The 18,402-nt window shown below is 51.0% G+C and overlaps 2 protein-coding genes across 8 annotated transcripts; both read left to right on the top strand.

Moving 5' to 3' along the window:
• Window positions 1–1,660: 1,660 nt before the first annotated feature.
• SMIM45 (small integral membrane protein 45) lies at window positions 1,661–5,212 on the top strand. 4 transcript variants are annotated; one of them, XM_090141566.1, is made up of 3 exons: window positions 1,661–1,809; window positions 2,947–3,170; window positions 3,342–5,212. In XM_090141566.1, exon 2 carries the CDS (start codon window positions 2,952–2,954, stop codon window positions 3,156–3,158), a length of 207 nt encoding a protein of 68 aa, XP_089997692.1. In that variant the 5' UTR covers window positions 1,661–1,809; window positions 2,947–2,951; the 3' UTR covers window positions 3,159–3,170; window positions 3,342–5,212. The 4 variants fall into 4 exon arrangements, with proteins under 4 accessions (XP_089997692.1, XP_089997684.1, XP_089997679.1 ...); XM_090141558.1 differs by having other exon boundaries at window positions 3,262–5,211; XM_090141553.1 differs by having other exon boundaries at window positions 2,950–5,208.
• Window positions 5,213–5,364: 152 nt separating this feature from the next.
• SEPTIN3 (septin 3) lies at window positions 5,365–17,452 on the top strand. Of its 4 annotated transcripts, none has more exons than XM_031600287.2 (10): window positions 5,365–5,991; window positions 10,754–10,945; window positions 11,405–11,533; window positions 11,944–12,025; window positions 12,715–12,852; window positions 13,168–13,285; window positions 13,742–13,837; window positions 15,849–15,948; window positions 16,401–16,452; window positions 17,158–17,452. In XM_031600287.2, exons 1-10 carry the CDS (start codon window positions 5,703–5,705, stop codon window positions 17,291–17,293), a joined length of 1,332 nt encoding a protein of 443 aa, XP_031456147.2. In that variant the 5' UTR covers window positions 5,365–5,702; the 3' UTR covers window positions 17,294–17,452. The 4 variants fall into 4 exon arrangements, with proteins under 4 accessions (XP_031456147.2, XP_089997579.1, XP_089997574.1 ...); XM_090141453.1 differs by lacking the exon at window positions 5,365–5,991 and adding an exon at window positions 6,823–7,083 and having other exon boundaries at window positions 15,852–15,948; XM_090141448.1 differs by lacking the exon at window positions 5,365–5,991 and adding an exon at window positions 6,823–7,083.
• Window positions 17,453–18,402: the final 950 nt, after the last annotated feature.

The raw sequence follows: 18,402 nt of genomic DNA, 5'->3' as shown, positions 1-18,402 counted from the left end.
AGCTGCATGGTGCTGAGCTGCTGCCAGATTATGGCACAACTGCATGGTACCTGTGGGCACCCAGGCAGCTCCCAGTAGCCCTACGCTGCCAGCAGATCTTTGTGGGACGTGGGTGCACACATCGGGGTGCCCTTGCTCTTTCCCAGCAGGTGCAAGTGATGTAATTTGCTGCAAGTGCGTGTTATTAGGGAAACTAATGACATTTCCACATATGTTGCTGGCAACTTTGGCTTCCTCTGGCAAAGGCTCCCCCCAACTGTCTTTTGACTCAGTGTAAGTCAGCTTTTTCTATTATGTTCTTTATTTTAAAGCGTACATTTCTGTATCTTTTTGAACAACTCAGCAAAGCTTCTCAATGGGTTTCTTGATCCAAAGCCCCAGTGGCAGCCAGGGTTGTGGGGTCTGTGCCTCTTGCAGGGGTTTTGTCCTCCACTGAGGAGCCTGGGGGGGGGGGGTCCAAATGGCACATAACAACAGGGAATGTTTACCTGAGGTTTCCTGACCATTTCCTCTTTCTCCATTCAGGGTTTTTGCCAGGAAGGTCTCATATCAAATCTCTTGTGGGTAAAGCTGTGACTGCACAAGGACATGGAGGAAGCAGGGGCTGGAAGCAGGCTGCCCAAGGAGGTGGATCACTATCAGTGGAGTTGCTCAAGAACCATGTGGATGTGGCACTGAGGGACGTGGTTAGAGGGCGTGATGGGGGTGGGCTGACAATAGGACTAGATGATCTTACAGATTTTTTCCAACCTTGAAGATTCAGTTGTTCTATAACCTGATCAGTTCTCCCAGAGTGCATAGTTCCAGGCAGCATAGCCACTCCTGCTGCTCCAGCAGGCCCACACACAGGGATTCCTGCCTGGAGCCACTTTTGTGGGCATGGACAGTCTGTGTGTAGGTATGCCTGGGATATGCCAAGTGGCTTGTAGCAGCTGTACTCATAGCGAGAGCTGAGCTGCAGCTGCAGTGTTTCCATGTGGCTGAGCTGCACGTGGCACGTCAGCGCTTGCTTGCTGAGAAACCTCTGATGTGACAGGACCCGAGAGACGATCACACGCAGCGAGCTGTTGCCACGGCACCTGAGGCATGGCTGCCACTGACTGCACGGGGCTGCAGCGGGCAGAGGGATGGGAAGGAAGCCATGCACAGCCTTGCCTGATAATGATGCAGGACAGTGTGGGATGGTGAGTGGCAGTGTGTCACCTGTCGTCGGAGCCAACAGGAACACATGGGCCACAGGTTTCTTGAGGAGAGGTCTCACACCGCTCTGCACCTGAAATGCAATCTGCAAAGTCAAACCTTGTCCCTCCTGAGATATACAGATCTGGGTGTTTAAGGGCTCTGCTTTGGGGCTCGGATGGTGCTGCGGTGTTTATTAGCCCTCCAAATCCTGCTGCAGAGGGCAGCAGGGCTGGAAAAAAAAAAAAAGAAAAAAAAAAAACGAAGAGAAAGCAAGCAGCTGGATCGTTCCCATCTCCATCAAAGGTACTGCCAGGCTGGGAATGGATTCATGCAATCTCAGAACCGCTTCTGCCATTATCCCAGTACCGGCTGCAGCGGGGCTGCTCCCAGCTCGGTGGTGCATGCAATTGGTCCCTCCTCCGGGTTTGGGGGACGGGGGGGGGGGGGGAAAAGGGGGGCTCCGGGGGAGCCCCGGGTGCCCCGCGGGAGGAGGCTGCCGCTGTCCCCGCCTCCCGCTGCCGCCCCGCGCTCCGTTTCGCACCGGCACCGGCAGAGGCAGCGCGAAGAGCGGCCCCGTTCATCCCGGGGGGAGCGGCCCTATCCCGCCGCCAGCGGCCGAGGGAGGAGGTAAGGGGCGGAGGATGGAGGGGGGGTGGGGTGGGCGATGCATGGGAACGGGGTACCCACCTCTGGGCTGGGGGGGGGGTGTCGTGCAAAGGGGTGAGCCCACTGCTGCCCATTTGTGCCCCCATCGCCTGCGTGCAGGAAGGCACATCTCTTCTGCGTGGGCATCGCTTCGGCACCGCTGCGTGTCCCATCTCTTGCAGACCCCTTTCCATGCCACTGCTTGCAGAGAGCCCCCCAGGGCTGTGGCAACTGTGGCGCTGTGTCTTTGAGAGGCTGTGGATGCCCCACAGAGATGCTAAGATGCACTGGTCCTACGAGGGTTAAAGCACATTTAAAATCTGCAGAGCTGCTCCAGTAAGGTGACATCTTCTCAAATGAAAGTCCCTCTTTTCAGCACTTGAAAGCAGACGACAGTGGAAGGAAACTGGGATAAACGCTCAAGGACTCAGAGATGGCAGCAAAATGGGGGGCAAAGCAAAATACTCTGAAAGCAAAAGAGTATGATATGAGGAACCAAAACCTGCTAAGCTCTCCTCTGCCATCATAGCAGTACAGATACATATCCAGAATCTATGCCAATAGGTGGGAGGGAATAGGTTTTTTTTTTCCCTCTGATGCTGGCAATTTCTTGCTTATGTTAGCAAGATTTGCAGCTCATTTCAGATCTAACCCTGTGCTACAAAAATGTTCATCAGAGGGCAGAAATAGAAGTCATGTTCACATGCTTCCTGCTGGAGGCCTGGGAGCAGGGATGGGGATTTTTGCTGCCAGTGCCACTCAGCATATGAATGCTTCTGGGTGCGTTTCAATCAATTGATTGCTGTGGTATTAAAAAAAAGAAAAAAAAAAAGAAAAAAAAAGAAAAAAAAAAGCCCACAAACAAAAGGTCCCAAGGGAACCAAAATGAGGCTGAGGCACATGATGGAATCAGAGAATCATAGAACCATACAAAGGTTTGGGTTGGAAGGGACCTCGAAGCCCATCTTGTTCCAAGCCCCTTCATTCACAGCTTCTCTGGGCAAACTCTTGCAGCATCACATGGAGCATGAAGTGGGAGGTAGGAGGTGTGGTGGGATGCATTGCTTGTGGCGGAGCTGCTTTCCGGGTGCTCCACAAGCTGTCTTCCCTTTTCTCCAGCAGCCATGCCGCACTTCTTGGACTGGTTTGTGCCTGTGTATCTGATGATCTCCATCCTCATCCTGGTGGGCTTTGGAGCCTGTATTTACTACTTTGAGCCTGGCCTCCAGGAAGCCCACAAGTGGCGAACGCAGAGGCCGATCATGGAACGAGATCTTCGGAAGACGCTGATGATTCGGGACAACCTGGCCTTTGGGGTGCCTGAGGTCTGATGTGCCTGCCAGGTAGGAAGGCCAGAGGTGGTGGGATGGCACTCATGCTCTGCTGATTTGGGTCTCCTGCTTGCCACTCACCCTCTGACCCTACGCTCCTCAGGTCTGTACAGCATGGCAGGCTCAGAGCTTTCCATGAGCTCGCAGACCATCTTCCAGCCAAGAGTTTTTGCTCCTCCCCAGGGATGATGTCACTTCTTGGAGCCATTCACACAAAGGGTCCCATATTTGTCACCTGAGCTGGAGCTGCCTGGCTTCTTAGCACCACCCCAGGAGGTCTCTGCAGGGGTAACAGGATAAGTGAAGCTCTGCCAAATAAGAGTTCAGCAAGATCCTGAGACCAACTCTATTGAAGATGCTCTGCTCTTTCTTTTTCTGTTGGGGTTTTGGAGATGGAGAACTTCAGAGCCTGGTGCTCACAGACTGATGTTTTCAGGTGCTCTACCTTTGCGTTGAACATTGTTTCTGAAGAGGTTCATCCAAGTCCTGCGTCATGCAGTGCTGCTCTGCAGCTCTCCAGATCTGTCACGTAGCCCTCTCCCATTTGCCCACCCTTCTGCTCTCTGTCACTGCATGAGACAGGACACATCTCTGTGAGCTGCCTTCTTCAGTGCGGATAGTCTCCAGCTCTGTGCTGCTGTCGCTTGGCTGTCATTTCAGCACAAGTTCAGCCATCCCTTCACCCACATGTCTCTGAGAAGGGGCAACACATGTCCCCTCTGTCTGGCTCCTTGAATCAACACAGGTCTCAAGCATTGGGCTGGTGTGAGTGAGCAATATGCCCTTTGTAATTCTCTGGGGGTATAAGGCAATTTTTAGCTCTGGGGGTTTTGGCTCAGGAAGGAATGGGTCAGGGCATCCTGTAAATATCTGAGGTCTTTCTGGCATGTTTCATCCTCCCAGACTGGAGTAGTACCACTATTACCTTCCTCACCAACACTGGGTACCCTGGCAGGAGCTATCAGTCTCCATTCCAAGCCAGAGAAGCTGAGACCCATTCAATTCAGACAAGCACTGGGGGTATTGATGTGAGTCCCCTGGCTGGGTAGCCTCTCTCAGCAAGGAAATGGAGCCAGCAGGTTTATTCATGTGCCAAAATTTGTGCTCATTGTGCTGAGCAAAGGCTCAAAACACAGGTACAGCCTCACATAGGTGCATTCCATGTTTGTTGTGCCTTGGTTTCTTGGGGCTGGGAAAGAATGCACTGCATGGTACCAAGTGCCATCCTCAGTTTTATCAACCACATTCCTGCCCCGGCCCACTGCCCTGCTCCATGCCATGATCTCTCCACAGCTCACTAAGTACTATTGTCAATAGAGTCCACAGCAGAATAAAGGTGTGTGCAAACTGTGTGCCCACTGTTTTGTTTCCCTGCTGTTCCCCCTGGGAGCTGCGTCGAGCCAGGAGCACTCAGTTTGGTTCCTTGAGAGCCCAGCAGCTCTGCATTGGCAGGGTTTCTGCTCAGGGCATGAAGGAGGGGTGTCTGGGAACAATTAAGCCAAAGGCAAATGCTGGCTGAAAGCTGAGACTGTCTGCTCAGTGAGAGCTGTGCAGAGAATCTGAGGCAGAGGGGAAGTCTCAGATACTGAATTAAGTGCATAAAGCACTGGAGAAGACACTTAGTGCTGGAAAACACTGGGCAGCATTAAGTTGCTCTTCTCAAACATTTCATTCCCTTTTGCTGTGCAATTGTATAGAAATCATAGAATCATTAAGGTTAGAAAAGATTTCTAAGATTATTAAGTGCCCATCCTCAACACATATCCAACCTGAACCTCTCCTGGCACAACTTGAGACCATCACCTCTCATCCTGTCACTGCTACCTGGAAGTAGAGGCCAACCCCCACCTCACCACAACCTCCTTTCAGGCTGTTGTAGAGAGGCTTTCAGTTGCAGTGAGTGCACTGCCCAAGCCCCTTTCCATGGGGTGATGGTGCCTCTCAGCCTCAGCCCATCCTTCATTTCCTGCCACAGGGACACCACCAACCCCGTCCATGTCTTTGGCCAAGGCCACATGAAGGCGGTGGAGCATTTGCGCATCATTTGCTTCCTTGCTGGGGGCAGACATTGTTAAAAAGGAATTTGCCATTTGAAAATTTAAAAAAAAAAAAAGAGAGAGAGAGAGAGATACAAAGGGAAAACATTTCAAAAATTCAAAGTGTTTTGCTATCTTTTGTAAATTGTGCTCACTTTGCTTGAGAGCCAACCTGCCACCCGTGGCCCAAAAGCACAGAGGCACCGCCAAGGAGGACACGGGGCTGTGTGTGGGGCTGCCCCATAGCATGGCCTGACTGCAGTGCCTCTGGGAATGACGGGGGTGGGAGCAGCCGGACAGCGTGTGTGGGGGCACCTTGGGCAGTCCACAAGCAGCCCATTGTGGTGACTGGAGGCGGGTGATCAGACCGCCTGGGACGACAGTGGCCATTCGGTGGAGAGGGCTCAGCTGCCCTCAGCCCTGTGGCAGATTGGGGTTGGGACCCCATCTGCCTCACCCTGCTGGGCCCAGCTGACCCACATCTTCACGCCTCCACCTACAGCCCAACATGGAGGAGGACGTCGCCTCAGCCCTCTGCCCTCCCGCCTCCAGGCTGGCTGGCCCCAGCCGCATCCCATACCCCATGCCGCGGCAGGCCGGCCTTCCCAGTGCTCCCACCCAGCGGAGCTGCCTCTGGGTCACTCTGCGGCAGGGGGCCGGGGGAGCTCCCTGGCATCGGCCACGAGCCCCAGCCCCCGTCACCCCCGTGGCCCCATGCCCACGGCTCGTGTCAGGACGTGGAGCAGCTGAGGTCACACCAGTGGAGAAGATGTCGGGCACCGGGGATCCACGCACTGGTAGGTGTGCACCGCAAGGTGGGCTGAGGGGCATCAGGGATGCTGTGTGGGGCACTGCAGGATGTGGGGGGTTTCCCCTTCACCCTGGTAGAGCTGAGGGGCAGTGGAGAGCCAGGTGTGGGGGGTGTTTGGAGGGGAACCTTGTCTGTCTGTCTGTGCGTCTGTCCCAAGGCAGCTGTACTGGGCATGCTTGTGGGGAATGCCACCGCCCCTCAGAGCTGGGTGCTGGCATCACCCTGCCAAAATGTTGGTGCCCAGGCACAGCTCGGGGTGGCCACAGCACGTGGTGGGGACCTTGGGGGAGGAAACACAGAGGGAAAGGGCATCCTGCTCTGAAGCAGCTGAATGACCCACACGGCTCCCAGACACAACCAGCAGCACCTTGTGCATACATGTACACACACACACACACATGAACAGGGGGCAGCTGTGTCTCTGCAATGGGGGCAGGCAGCCAGCAATTGCAGTGCCAAAGCAGGAGAGGTTTCTCACGCCTCCGCAAGCAGAGCTGAAGGGCAAATGGGTCTTAATGAGCTGTTCACAATTCCCAATTTCCCTTCTCTGTGAGGCCCTGAGGTCCCCCAGAATAAAGAAATATCCAAGCGGGGAGCATGGTTTCTCAGCCACAAAGGGTTAAATACCCCCTCAGCAAACAGGCAGCTAAACTCAGGGATGCTCAGGAGGGAGAAGGTGATGTGGGGGGGCTGGGGGTGGGTGGCTGCGCGAAGGCCCCCTCATGGTGCATGGAGCCCATCTGTGGTTCTCCTCCATCCCCGCTGCCGTGCCCACCCTGTGGGGAGCAGGAATGGAGCTCGGGAGGGAGCGCGGGCGGGGGGGATTTTGCAGCGATGTTTAATATTCAGGTCACATGACAGTGGCAGCAGGAGCAGCACCAGCATCTCCGCTCAGCTGAAATAGCCACTGGAGAAGGAGGGGAAGGAGAGAGGGTAGAAGAGGACAGGAAAGAAAGAGAGAGGTAAAAGCGGAGTGTTGTAGCCCACGGTGCTGCGCCGGCGTCAAGCTTAGGACAGTGGGGGCAGAGCCACCCCCTGGGGAGAGTGTTCGCAGACAAAGGAAGCTTCATGTTCAAAGGTAGGATGCTGCGGGCTGGCGGGGCTGGGCGATACCGGAGGGACACTCAGGCTTCTCGTGCCCCCGCACTGCTGGGGATCAGTATCTCCATAAGGCAGTGGGGGGAACCAGCTTCGTATTTTTCCTTCTCATCTTTCAATGGTAGCACCGAAGGAGCAGGAGTGGGCTTGGCGGTTGTGGTGCTGATGCAGAGTAGCTGTCACCAGGGGCTGCTCTGAAAGACAGAGATAATCCCAGCTGGTCCAGAGCCGGGAAAGCCCATGAGCTGCTCTGTCTCTGCCTTGTCCCTGGTCGTTGCCGGGGCAGTGGGGATGTTCTGTGCTGCTCCCCGGGCACCTGTGTGGGAGCTGGTGGGTGGGCTGGGGATAGGCGGCTATGGTGGGGTGGATGCCCCGGTCCTGGGATGCTCAGCATTTCCTCACCTTGGGGTACACTGAGGATATGCCAGCTTGTGCATCTCTGGAGAGGCTTCAGCACATGCTGCCCTAGATTTGGCTGCAGCCAAAGCCCTCTGCAGAGCAGTGAGGGCACATGAAGGAAGGCTGCTGCCAGCAAGGCTGCGGCAGCTCAAAAGGCTGGGATAGGTTCCCCTGCCCGGCTTGAAAACCCTGTGATGCTCAGTCTGGGGAGCAGGGACACAGGTCTTGAGCCATACGTGTGACAAAGGAGAGTGACACACCAGGGTCAGTGTCTCCAGTCAGGGCAGGAGAGCTGCAGTGAGGCCGTGGATGCGTGGGAGTGAAGCAGCTTTCCCGAGCTGGGAGCTAGGTTGTGGTGGTGGCTGCCTCCTTGCAGCCCCCCCTCCCTCATGCCACTCAGACAAAGGACGGGAAGGCAGGGGGAGGGGATAAGGCTGTATGTAGGTTATCGGGGCTGCTCTGCCACAGGACGTCGTGGATGGAGGTCCCAGTGTCTGAACCCACAGCTGGTCTGCAGGGCCATTTCTGTCGCGGATGTTGTGCAGTAGTGGTGACTCTTGCTGGCTGTGGCCTTCAGGGAGATGTTTTGGGGTGGCTTGGCAGAACCGACTGGGGCCTCCCTGGGCACCCACAGCTGTTCTTCTCCCTGCAAGCCCTGACTCCAGGTGCGCAGCTCTGCCTGCAACCAGGGAGCCCATCACCACAGCCGCCCTCTTAAATTAGCTCTGCTTAGCACACAGAACAAAGCAGCAAGGAAATGGGTGGTAATGCAAACAGCGGATGCGAGTGGTTAACCTTGGCTAACCCTCTTTTCATCACAGCTGCACTGACCATAGCTCTCTGTCAATGGATACATTGGAGGGAATGGTCAGCAGGACTATGGGATGTGCCTGGGATGCATAATGCTACCCTTGACCATTCAGTCAGAGTTGTAATGAAGCTTAGCAGCAGCATTAGCATTACAGCTCCTAAAGCAGAGCTATCTCCAGGGGACAAGGCAGGCATGTTTCATGGCTCGAGGTGCCCCACAGCTCTGGCTCCGGTCCTGCGTGTCCTGACCTCCTGCTGGCTGGCCCTCAGTTGTCTCCTTGGATTCCTCCATAGGAGCCAAGAAATGGAAAATCATAGCACAAAGCCCTCAGGTATCCTGTTGTAAAATGCAGGCTCCCATTTAGAGACTGTGTGGGAAGCACCCTACATGGAAGAAAAGGCAAGTGACTGAGAGAAAAGGGGTATTCTCTACCCTGGGGCTTTCTGACCCTGAAATCAGAATTCCCAGACCCACACCACTGATAAACAGTCCAGGAATTATTTAAGAAGACTTCTGGAGGTTTTTTTTTCCTGATCCCTGGGCTTTTTATAGGTGCTTGGACTGTTGGGACCTGACTTGGAAATATGTGCTCCAGCCACTCAAGCAGTGAAGGCTACCTAGGGATGGCCGAGTATTGCAGTATCCACAGCAGTCAGCAACAGCTGTGGGCAAAGTGTCCCTCAGTGCAGCAAGATTGAGGTATGAGTTATCAGCCTTATAGTGAGCCCTGATGGTGGCTGCCAGCTCCCTCCTTCTATCTCAACCCTCTCTGCCTTCTCCCAACTCTGGGATAGGTGGGACCCCAATGCAGGCTGCTCTGGCAGAATTTGGCAGCTTATGCCCAGGAACAACAAGTGATGGCTCTGCTTCCCCTCTGCCTTCAGTCCCCTCCATAGTTATCCCAGCATTGAAAAGATACTGAGCAAAGCTGTATCTGGGCACTGCAAGATTTGGGGCATGGCCCAGCCATGTGAGGATAGTACAGGTGGTACAGGACAGACAGGAGAGGACAAGTGAAGGGTAGGGTAGAGAAGAGCTGGATGACTCATCTCTCCATGCAGTAGGGTTTTCTGGCTGGCAGCAGCTTTGAGAAAGTTGGAAAAAGACACGGGGAGCCTGAGGGGAGGCTCTGTCAGCAGGAGAGCACAGGTGAGCTGTGACGGCTGGAGTAGAGGGTTGTGAGAAGTGCTCAGATAGGCAGACTGCCTCCGCCAGCAGTGTGGAGTATTCCCAAGCACTCTCAAGTATTCCCAGCACTCTCTGTTGTGCCCTGGTGCCCCCATGTGCTGTTCTGTGGGGAGGAGAGGCAGGGGCATCCTCCAGCAGAGCTGGCTCAAGGCTGAGACCTTCAGGACCACCTATCCATGAGCAAAATCTCCCTAATCTCCCCAGCCCCTGGCCTATTCTAGCTGAGCTCTCCCTGGTGCTGTCAGTGACCCCAATCCATGTGACCCCAAAATGGCAGTCACCTGCCTGGCCACTTGCTTGCTCTTCTGCACCCAGTGGGATCTGCTGAGAGGAGCAAAAACAAACTCTGCTGAAATGATGGAAAGGGATAATTTAGTGTGAGATAGTTGTATGGAAGTAGCATCCAAAATAAGAGGAGTGCTTACCAAGCAAAAGAGCATGCTGTCTTTGTCTGGGAAAAATAACCATCTAATGAGATAAAGCATAGTAATCAGAGTGGGAGAAGCTCCAGTTTGCAGCTGGTTGTATATGAAAGGTACTTGATTCCCAGCCCCCCTTCATTTTTCTGTCCAGATCCCTCATGCCTCCCTTTCCCACCAATAACAGCTTCCTTTGTGCCTTGTCCTCTCCCAACCTCCAGCTTCCTTCTGAGGTGAGTGGGAGCTGCTCATTAATGAGGCAAGAGATGGAGATGAATGGCCAAGGCCTGTCCCAGGCTGTGTGTGCCATCACCGGAAAAAGAGTCAGGAAGGCTAGGAAGCCCTCAGGGCCTTTCTCTCTGCTGGTTTGTTTTGCATGGAAGAAGCAGGGAGGGGAGGGAGGACAAAACACAGTTTATGGGTAGGCAAGACAAACCACACTGATTTGCAGGCAGGAGGCAAGCGTGGAGGTTACGGATCCTGGTGAGAACTGTGAGGCAAATCAAGCAGGAGACACACACTGGTGCTCTGGCCCCTGATTAGGAGCCCAGCCAACTTCACTAGGCGTGCTGCTGCTGTTTGGAGATAGCGATCAACATGTTCTATGCTCAGGGAACCCTGCTTGTCCAACTCCTCATCCACAGTGATACGTAGAAGAGTACGCTGGCAACTCAAGTGGATGTTCCTCCATGAAGAGTCTTACTGCTAAAATCTTGCTGTCTTGTCATGCTCAGAAGCCCTTAAAATGGATACTTAAAGCTACCTTCCACAGGGCAGCAGGGAGGTCCTTATCACACCCGAGTGATGATTTCTCAATCTTTCTCCCTGTGCAGGACCAGTGGAGAACAAAAACGAAGCAGCCATGTCTGAGCTAGTTCCAGAGTCACGACAAAAGCCAGTTGTGCCGATGAAACCTGTGGGCATTAATGCCAACTTACTGGGCTACATTGGTATTGACACCATCATTGAACAGATGCGCAAGAAGACCATGAAGACAGGCTTCGACTTCAACATTATGGTTGTAGGTAGGCAGGGATTGGTGGAGAAACTGGGAACCATGCCTGGATGCTCTCCCATGAGGCCGGGTGGGAGAGCAAGCCCTGAAGGGAGGGCATGAAGGATCAGACAGTGCTCACTCACTCTGGGAAAATCATAGAGTCATTAAGGTTGGAAAAGACTAAGATCACCCAGTCCAACCATCAGCCCATCCACACCATGCCCACCAACCACATCCCTCAGTGCCACATCCATACAACTCTTGAACACCTCCAGGGATGGTGACTCCACCACGTCTTTGGGCAGTCTGTTTCAATGCATCACCACTCTTTCAGAGGAAAAAATTTCCTATTATCCAACCTGAAATGACACCCTGTGCAACACAGGGAGATACCTACAACATTTCTTCATTCTGGCTCTGTTCTCTCTGTCTGCTGCCATTGCTGGGCTGTGGCAGATGTCATAAGCTTCCTCTTTGCAATTCTCAGGTCAAAGCGGGCTGGGAAAGTCTACGCTGGTGAACACCCTCTTCAAATCCCAAGTGAGCCGCAAATCTTCAGGCTGGAATCGGGAGGAGAAGATCCCCAAGACAGTGGAGATCAAAGCCATTGGACACGGTAAGAGCCAGGCTGCTGCGATGCAGGCAAGGCTGATGCTTCTGCCTGGTCATGCAGAAGAATCCAGTACTTTGCCGTAAGGCAGCCTTTTCTCCATGGGAAGCTGAATGAGAAGTGCCAGGTCTAGGTGACCTCAGACATAGCCAATGTTTTTCTTATGCAGTGGTGCATTTCACTGATGTCATAGACAAAAGCAAGAGGCAGAAAAAGTGTTAGAGGTGTTCCCCCTGCCAAGACACTGGTCTGTGTGTGTGGATTAACCATTGTGATTCCTATCTACAGACATTTAACGCTCTATACCACTGCACAGGGATGAGGGCAGGATACTCTTGTTCTCTTGTAAGACACAGAGAGTCATGATGGAGCAGGTCCCCAGGGAGGCATATGACAATTTGCAATTTCTTTCTCAGTTATTGAAGAAGGCGGGGTCAAAATGAAGCTGACAGTGATCGACACCCCGGGATTTGGAGACCAGATCAACAATGAGAACTGGTGAGTTTTACCTCATCAAGACCTTCATGTCCCATAAGGAGCTGCAGTTATGTTGATACATGAAGTGTTGCTCAGTTACTTACCATTGGAATGTGTCTGGGATCCTGTTGCACTCAGAGGTCAGTAACTGGGATGCAGAACTTTGAGAACTTTATGTGTGCGCTCAGAGGTGTGTGCACATTAAATAGAGAATGCCTATTTCTATGCCTTAAAAACCTTGCCCTCACTCAAACACTAGGAAACACCTGCCCTCATTCTGTTCTCAACCCCTCACCCCCAGTGCCAGACCAATTCACTGCCAGGAAACCAGGCAAAAAACTGTAATCCCCTTCTCAGACCGAGTTCCACTGAATTCTACATGTGCTCCTTTAGCTGAAAATTGAGATGTTCTGCCCAGAATAAGGCAATTCAAATTTTTCCAAGATTTCTCACAGAGACTGATCCCCAGCAGCCCCTTGCCATGGCACCATCGGGTCTTTTCTCCCCTCTTCCACCGATTTAACTGGTGACTTCCATAGCAGTTTGCTCAGTTGGAAAACTCTTAAACATTTCTGCTGGTGGTGGGTTGGTTTTTTGTTGATTTTTTTTTTTTCCTTAATGCCAGAGTCTGCTTTAATGCTGTCAGAGCTGGGAACGCTGTAGGCAGGAATCTAAGGAGATTTGTACCTGTCTCTCTCCCACCTTAACAGCTGGGAGCCTATTGAGAAATACATCAACGAACAATATGAAAAATTTTTGAAAGAGGAGGTGAATATTGCAAGGAAGAAACGAATTCCAGACACACGAGTGCACTGCTGTCTCTACTTCATCTCCCCCACGGGCCATTCGTATGTATGCAGTTCCCTGTCCTTCCTCATCCCCTTCATGCCAATGTGGCAGATATACACCCTGTACTGCTCAGTCTCAGTCACAGGACCAGGATTCCTACCAGCTGGGCTGGATACTATTAGCTTAACTTTAGGCATTGCAGGGCTTGCAAAGGGTCTGACAAAGGCAGGAGAAACACTATTGTGCTTTCTTTGGGAGTGGGCAGGATGGATGGGAACATGGAGGCCTCACTAATGCCCTGATGCTGGGAGAGTCACTAGAAGGGCAAGGAAGATAAAGTGACCCCTTCCATGTTGTTCCTTCTTGGGCTGCAGCCTGCGGCCCTTGGACCTGGAGTTCATGAAACATCTCAGCAAGGTAGTGAACATCATCCCGGTTATTGCCAAGGCTGACACCATGACCTTGGAGGAGAAGACCGAATTCAAACAAAGAGTGAGTATTTCTCCTTCTGCATGGGATCCCTCCCTTCCCTGGCTGGGAGATGGGAAAGATGAGCCGTATCCTTTCTTCTGGGACTGCAGTTCAGTCCCCAGGGCTCTCAGAGTCCAACACTGGATTGGTGGATAAGTCCTGGCACTGCCCTGAAGATGCAGCTGTCCATGGCTTTGATATCACATCTGTTAGAGGAGGAAGAACAGTGGGCATCCCTCTGACATTCCATGATATGTTCTGTCATGGGAATTACAGAGCCAAACAAGCAGGTGGGGCTGGGGAAGAAAGACTTGTCACTGTTGCCATGTGTCCTCGCTTTGCATCACACCTCAGTGGGGACAGTCCTTCCAGCCCTTTCCCACTAGAAAGATGTCCCAGATATGTCTGCCCAACCATCCTGCCTGCCTTCCCTTTTGGGTTGTGTTGCTTTGTGCTCCAAAATTTCTCTCTGCCCAGGTGCGCAAAGAGCTAGAAGTGAATGGGATCGAGTTTTACCCCCAGAAAGAATTTGATGAGGACTTGGAGGATAAAACAGAAAACGACAAAATCAGGGTAGGAAACATTTTACTGTGGGAGGGGAAAGGGTGGTTGAGGGCTGGTCAGATTTAATGAGTGAAACAGACACGTCACTAGGTTTTAAGTGCTTTGTGGTCCCTGAGCAAAAGGTGCAATGGACACAAGAGAATACCATTCATCCTTCCAAGTTTAATTTGTCCCTGTCATGTCCACAGGGTGCTAGGAAGGCTGAGTGAGGAAGGACTGTATTTCACCTCCTCTTGCTGAATGCTGTTTGGCCTCTGCTAAGGACAAAAAGGACAAGTTCATCCCCTGTCCCAAACAACCTCCTCATGAGCTCAGGCCAAACTCTACCTGAAAAGCAGTTCAGTGCTTTGCCCTGCCAATTCCTATGAGAAGGGATATCTCATTCTTCCTACCTCAGAAAAGTAGAAACCATCTAATTTCCAGCCTGTGTTTGTTCATGGCCAGGTTGTACACAGCATTATATGTGTTCTTGTGCCAACACTGACTCAAACATTTCTCCTACCTACTGGTCCCATCAGCTAGAGAGCAGTCTTATCCTGCACTGGCCTTCTTCTGCTCAGCTAAATGAGACAAGCTCCTTTGGTTGAGCTTCCATTCTCCCGTATTCCATCACCACTTTTTAATGTGCCTACTCTAGTTTGATTTGATTTTCTGGCACTGATATGGGTACCCAATACTCCTCTGTCTTTTCTGAGATCTGAACTGCTAAGCCCTTGAACACGTGCTCTCTAAACAATCACGTCACACTGGTGACTCGTGGTCATCTTGTGACTGACTGGCACATGGGGTCCTTCCCCTCCTTCAGTCATTGCTTGTGCACAAACTCAAAAGTCATAACAGAACTTCTTGGTGTTATTCCCTAAAAGCTATTCTTTGTGTCTCAAACTTACTTAGATTTTCCTGGATAATAACCCAGTCAAACTCTGTACTGACAACACCTCCTGGCTTTGTGATGCTACTGCATTTAGTTCGTCCACTCATTATTTTTAAGGCTAAACTATTCATGGAAATATTGTCTTCCACATTAGTCGTCAAGAAACTAGCAGTAACTAATTGCCTGGCAACCTGACACTTGCTCTTTCAAGCTTCCTAGCTGCCATAGCCCCAGCAGAAATTCCCACCTCCCCCAGATTCATTAATCATTTCCCATTTGGCAACACATCACACGCTCTGGGGGAGACCAGATGGGTTTTGCTTCTCCTCCAAACTGTTACTGTTTGAGAGGAAGGCACCACAATTTGTTCTCCACTTCAGCCTAATTGCCCTGGGTTTGGTAGTCTCACATGTAAGAAATAAACTAAATAATAAAGAGTAAATAATAATAAAGAATAAAATATCCCACTCCTGTGGTAATTGCAATCCCTTCCCAGGTCCAGGGAAGTCTACAAAGCAGAATAAATCTATGAACAGCCAGACAGCCTTATGGATAGTAGAATCTCTCGCAGTCTGTTCTCTGGAAGCAGGAACTTTCTCCCTGTACGTAAAGATATCTTGATCCACAATAGTTTCACCTACTGTCCCACTTCCCAGGGTCTTCTGGCCTTCCTCAATACAACCATTTCAGAAATTGAGCTTTGAATATTCATGTGTTCTGTTGAGGGGATTTTCTAGTGAAGAACTGCAAACTTGATGAAAAATCCTCTCTGCAAAGTATTCCTGTGAGGAGCCCCAGGATGACAGACACTCATCTGGTATGCCAAAGCACCTCCTCTCTGATTACCTTGCCCTTCAGAAATGCTGGAGATGTGTGCAGAAAAGCTTTACTCCCTTCTCTGGAGCCTTTGGCATTGATGTAAGCTACACACTAAGCCCAGGGGTGCAAGAACACCAGTAAAACAAGAGCCCAAAATGCTATGGATAGCAGTGATGAGTGAAGTTTTGCTGTGGAGTGAAGTTTGGCTTCTCCCTTGCAGAAGGCTTTGCATTTGGTGAGGTGCGAGGAGGAGAGGTGGCTAAGGAACAGTGATGGTGCTGCTCTCTGGAATAGGTTTGATAGGTGTCTCCACATGTCTTTCCCCAGCAGGAAAGCATGCCCTTCGCGGTAGTGGGCAGTGACAAGGAGTACCAAGTGAATGGCAAAAGAGTCCTGGGCAGGAAAACACCTTGGGGAATCATTGAAGGTAAGAAAACTCTTGCTTTTGGGAGATAATAACAGGGTCCTGATAACACTTCCTGTGGCTACTTTCCTATGCCTTTTGTCTTTGTGGCTGGTTTTGTTTGTTTGTTTGTTTGTTTTTTGAAACTGAGCAACAAGAAAATTCTCAAATTGCTCTGCTTGGAGGGAACTGCCATTGTCAATATGGTACCACTATTGCTAACTGGCAGAACCATCCTCAACAACATGGCGTGTGTGAAGCTGATCTCCTTCGTTTTCCAGTGAAAACCCACCTGTGACCACTCAGCATATCTGCTCAATGCCTGAGAGCTTGTCTGCTGTTCACACAACTGTCCATTCTTTCTGAAGCATGCCACCTGAAACATGCATGTCCCATAGCAATGACCATCCCATGCTCTGTAACCACAAGCAGGTTGCTTAAAAATCAAATGTAACATTTCCTTGCTTTCTTTTCAGTGGAAAACCTCACTCACTGTGAATTTGCCCTGCTTCGAGATTTTGTCATTAGGTAAGGCCACGGTCATGCCCATGATTTAGGGTTGTTAGGGTAGTATGGTTAAGTCACGGTTGGACTTGATGATCTTTGAGGTTTTTTCCAGCCTGAGTGATTCTATGATTCTATGACTCTCATCTCTTGATGAGAAGGGAATCTTCCTGAGACCCTCTTAGAGTGAAATAGCCCTTATGGGAGGGAAGATAAAGCACTTTACAGGCAGTAAAATCTTATGTGGGGCAGGATTGGATTGAATTTAGGGGTATATACTCTAGTGCCTCTCTTGACCACTATGTCAAGTAGGTCTTGGTTTTCATGTATGATGTGGACACATCAAGAAACACAGGGTAATAGCACCCTTCTTTAATCCTTTTAATTGCGTTAGGTTCCAAGAACTTCTAGTTGTTGCTGACATAGGTTTGGATTGAAGGTGGTGATAAAGAATCCACTATCCCATCTGAGACCATCTTTTCAGTGGTGCTGCCTAGTGACAGGGTAGGGGGCACAGACAGAGAGAGACTGCAGTCCATATCCTGCATCCTGCCTATGCATGCGGATATTCCATCTCTCTGTTGCATTATGGCACCTGTATAGGAAGAGAGTAAGTTTGTTAACCAGACTGACTGGAGAACTGACTGGAGAACAAAATGATAGACAGAAAGCTAACACTGATAGCACTGATGATGGTTATCATATCCTCTTTCACTTTGTCCCACACAGGACTCACCTTCAGGACCTGAAAGAAGTGACCCACAACATCCACTATGAGACCTATAGGGCCAAGAGGCTTAATGACAATGGAGGGCTGCCCCCCATGACCTCTGAGACAGAAGAAAACCATGAAAGTAACCTGTGAATGACACCCTTGACATCACCTGGTGTCTCTGGATACGACAACCCACCCCTATTACCCCTGGCTCTACCACGAGTCTGTCTCTGAAGCATGTGGAGCATTTTCTGTGTGTGTGAGAGGGTGTGTGTGTGCGCGTGTGCCTAACTGTGTGCCAGAGGGGACCAAAGGCATCTTCTCTGCCCTTCCCAAACTGTCCTCATTCTCGATTTGTATTTTGCACAGTGGATTGTCTGTCATCTTCCTTTCTCTCGTTGCTGTGTCTCAGCTGTGCGTCTTGTCTGGGGGAAACGGGGGTGGGGGAATAACTTATGGGAGCAAGAGGGCTTTGGAAGTGGGAGGTGTGGGGCATGCTGGGGTCCTGTTTTTATTTTTTGGGGATGTGGCATGGAGAGACTCTGGGGCAGATGGCAGAGTTCTTGGTGGGTGGGAAGGTAGTTGACTGCTCAGGGAGGATAGTGGCCCAGCATTTTATCTCCATTTTTTGCTGTGGCTTGCAAAGTGAAATGGCAGCTTGGAAGTGGATAGATGGGAGAAGTGACAGATTGACAGGTTTTGTGGTTCAGGGAAAGTGAGTGGTAGAAGGAGACAGGTTGAGAGCTGTAGCATCTATATGAGAAACATCAAAGTAATTGGGGGAAAGAGCCATATTTTCCAGAATTAAAGAATAAAAGAACACCAAGATGTCTTCCTTGGTGTCCACTGGTGATGGGAATACAAGAAATACCTTCTCCTCACCAAAATATCTGTGTTTGTCACTCCAATAGCCCCAGCCTGTGCTAATCCCCTGCCCCTCATACAGCTCTCCTGCCTCCCACGTTCTCTCCTTTACTTTTGTCTTCACTCCCTTTTAACCCTCTGTAGATTTCTCCCTTTCTCTCCTTATCTCACTTTCTCTGCTCCCAGCCCTTTCTGTCTCTCGTTCATTTCCTTCAAAATCTTCCCTTTCTCTGAGTTCTTTCCTCCTTCTCCACATTCACCTCTTCCTTATCAACGTGGTTTTGTTGTGTCATATCGAAAAGCTGCTGTTTCTCCTTCACTTGGAGGAAGTGTGGAGAGAAGGTAAAAACCCACAAGGAAAAATATGCAGAGTTTTACTGGAGGCTAAATTATAG

This window comes from Phasianus colchicus, chromosome 1 (assembly GCF_987193195.1).
Source record: "Phasianus colchicus chromosome 1, bPhaCol1.hap1.1, whole genome shotgun sequence".
NCBI lineage: Eukaryota > Metazoa > Chordata > Aves > Galliformes > Phasianidae > Phasianus > Phasianus colchicus.
This window is presented reverse-complemented; position numbering and strand designations above follow the sequence as displayed.

What these genes read in the sequence shown, in the direction of transcription:
- SMIM45 (XM_090141566.1), top strand. Translation starts at nt 2,952, where the DNA reads ATGCCGCACTTCTTGGACTGGTTTGTGCCTGTGTATCTGATGATCTCC.
- SEPTIN3 (XM_031600287.2), top strand. Translation starts at nt 5,703, where the DNA reads ATGGAGGAGGACGTCGCCTCAGCCCTCTGCCCTCCCGCCTCCAGGCTG. An exon ending in CAGATCAACAATGAGAACTG is followed by an intron (nt 12,026 to 12,714) that starts GTGAGTTTTACC and finishes CCACCTTAACAG; the next exon opens with CTGGGAGCCTATTGAGAAAT. An exon ending in CTTCGAGATTTTGTCATTAG is followed by an intron (nt 16,453 to 17,157) that starts GTAAGGCCACGG and finishes TGTCCCACACAG; the next exon opens with GACTCACCTTCAGGACCTGA.